This window comes from Salarias fasciatus, chromosome 14 (genome assembly GCF_902148845.1).
Source record: "Salarias fasciatus chromosome 14, fSalaFa1.1, whole genome shotgun sequence".
NCBI classification, from domain to species: Eukaryota; Metazoa; Chordata; class Actinopteri; order Blenniiformes; family Blenniidae; genus Salarias; species Salarias fasciatus.
In genome coordinates this window covers 37,581,912-37,583,393 of record NC_043758.1, presented here as the reverse complement: position 1 = coordinate 37,583,393, position 1,482 = coordinate 37,581,912, and the positions used below count along the sequence as shown (strand labels likewise).

Below are 1,482 nucleotides of genomic sequence, written 5' to 3'. Positions count from 1 at the left end.
AATGTAAAAATATTACAGATCAATGATTCAATAACACACCAAAAAACTGTTATGTTCAAGATGTGAACTGTTTCTGAAATCAAGATGTTTTTCTTTCTGCGATACAAATATATAAATAAAATGCAAGAACAAAACAGCAAACACACAAACGTCATGAAAACCTCTTCACATTCACATCACTCAGAAATAAATATGATTTTAAGTTTCGCTGTTCTCCAGCGTCTGGGTGTCTCAGTCTTCTCGGAGATAAGCCTCGTGGATCTCAAACTCCTCGCTGTTAAAAGCTGCATATTCCGCCTTCCTCTGGATCTCCTCCACTTTGGTCTCGGCCAGCTTCTTGTCTGCGTCGGCTGAGAGTTTCCGGGCTTCCTCCACCTGAGACTGGGCCACCTGAATGCTGGTCCTCATTGAGAGGGACGCCTGCTGAGCTCCTGCAGACACACAGGTTGTTATTTCACTCAGCTGATAAACAGCCCGACTCTTTCTCCAGTCGTCACAGTCCACACATGCTTGTCTCACCTGAGTTTTCTGCCGACTCGGCTGCATTTTTACACAGGTTGACAGCAGTGATCCACGTCGATTCATAACGTTTACAGTCATCCAGCCTGTTAATAGCCTGCAGGAACACACACTCATCAAAACGTGTCTCCTCTTGCTCTTGCATGGAGTCATTTTTTTTGCATGTAACACACACACATGCTGACTGTGGACAGCGGACTCTCACCTCTGCCCTCCAGCCGTGGACCACCTGCAGCAGCATGTCCTCCTCTGCAGCAGTCAGTTTTCCCAGGGAGGCTAGGTATCGTCTCTGGAAAGCAATGCGTGAGTGCACAGCCTGTGAGCAAAGAGACAGAGAGGACAGACAGTCAGGGACAGGAGGCCTGGAGGAAACTCTCTCCGTGTTTCACAGCTGCTGCATTCAGGAAATGTCCGGTGTGGGACGGAGTCGGACCTTTGCGTAGTTTGCCAGAGCCTCGGTGAGAGCCAAGGTGGTCTGTGAGAGGAAAGTGCTGGAACTGTCTGTGACCACTGAGGCAGCTCTTCTGATCAGAGAGTCCTGAGAGAGGTTTTCCACCTGCTGGAGAACAACCAGAGAGCATGTTTCACATCTTCATCCTCCAGCTCCTGCTTCAGTGTATCTGTCGAATGTTTTTTTACACACCTGTGTTAAATGGAAGTTAAGAAGTCCACGGGCATCACTCGGCGCAGCGACACTCAAAGCAGGTTCAGTCTTCTCTCCAAGTCTGTTTTCTCTCAATGTCCCGCTATAAGTGGAGCTGGAGACAATAAAAATATGTTTTTTTGTTGAAAAGAGTTGTATTTAAGTTGACAGCAGAGTTTTATCTTGTTTCTCTCTCACCTGAGGAAGCGGCTGCATGCGGCTCTTGTCCTGAACACAATGCTGTTGGAAAAGTCAGTCTGACCTCTTAGAAGTCCTCCGGCTCGGCTCACACACACTGAACACTGACGGACTGCCTGCAT

The 1,482-nt window shown here is 47.8% G+C and overlaps 1 protein-coding gene across 1 annotated transcript; it reads right to left on the bottom strand.

Annotated features, from left to right (window-relative positions):
• Positions 1–231: 231 nt before the first annotated feature.
• LOC115400072 (diablo homolog, mitochondrial-like) lies at positions 232–1,482 on the bottom strand. The gene is made up of 5 exons (XM_030107722.1): positions 1,361–1,482; positions 953–1,109; positions 725–835; positions 520–616; positions 232–431 (listed from the first exon to the last, which is right to left on the bottom strand). Exons 1-5 carry the CDS (start codon positions 1,480–1,482, stop codon positions 232–234), a joined length of 687 nt encoding a protein of 228 aa, XP_029963582.1.

Coding starts and splice junctions, on each gene's coding strand:
- LOC115400072 (XM_030107722.1), bottom strand. CDS start 1,482: ATGCAGGCAGTCCGTCAGTGTTCAGTGTGTGTGAGCCGAGCCGGAGGA. Junction 617..724: donor TCCACGGCTGGAGGGCAGAG/GTGAGAGTCCGC, acceptor GTGTTCCTGCAG/GCTATTAACAGGCTGGATGA. Junction 432..519: donor CGAGTCGGCAGAAAACTCAG/GTGAGACAAGCA, acceptor GTGTGTCTGCAG/GAGCTCAGCAGGCGTCCCTC.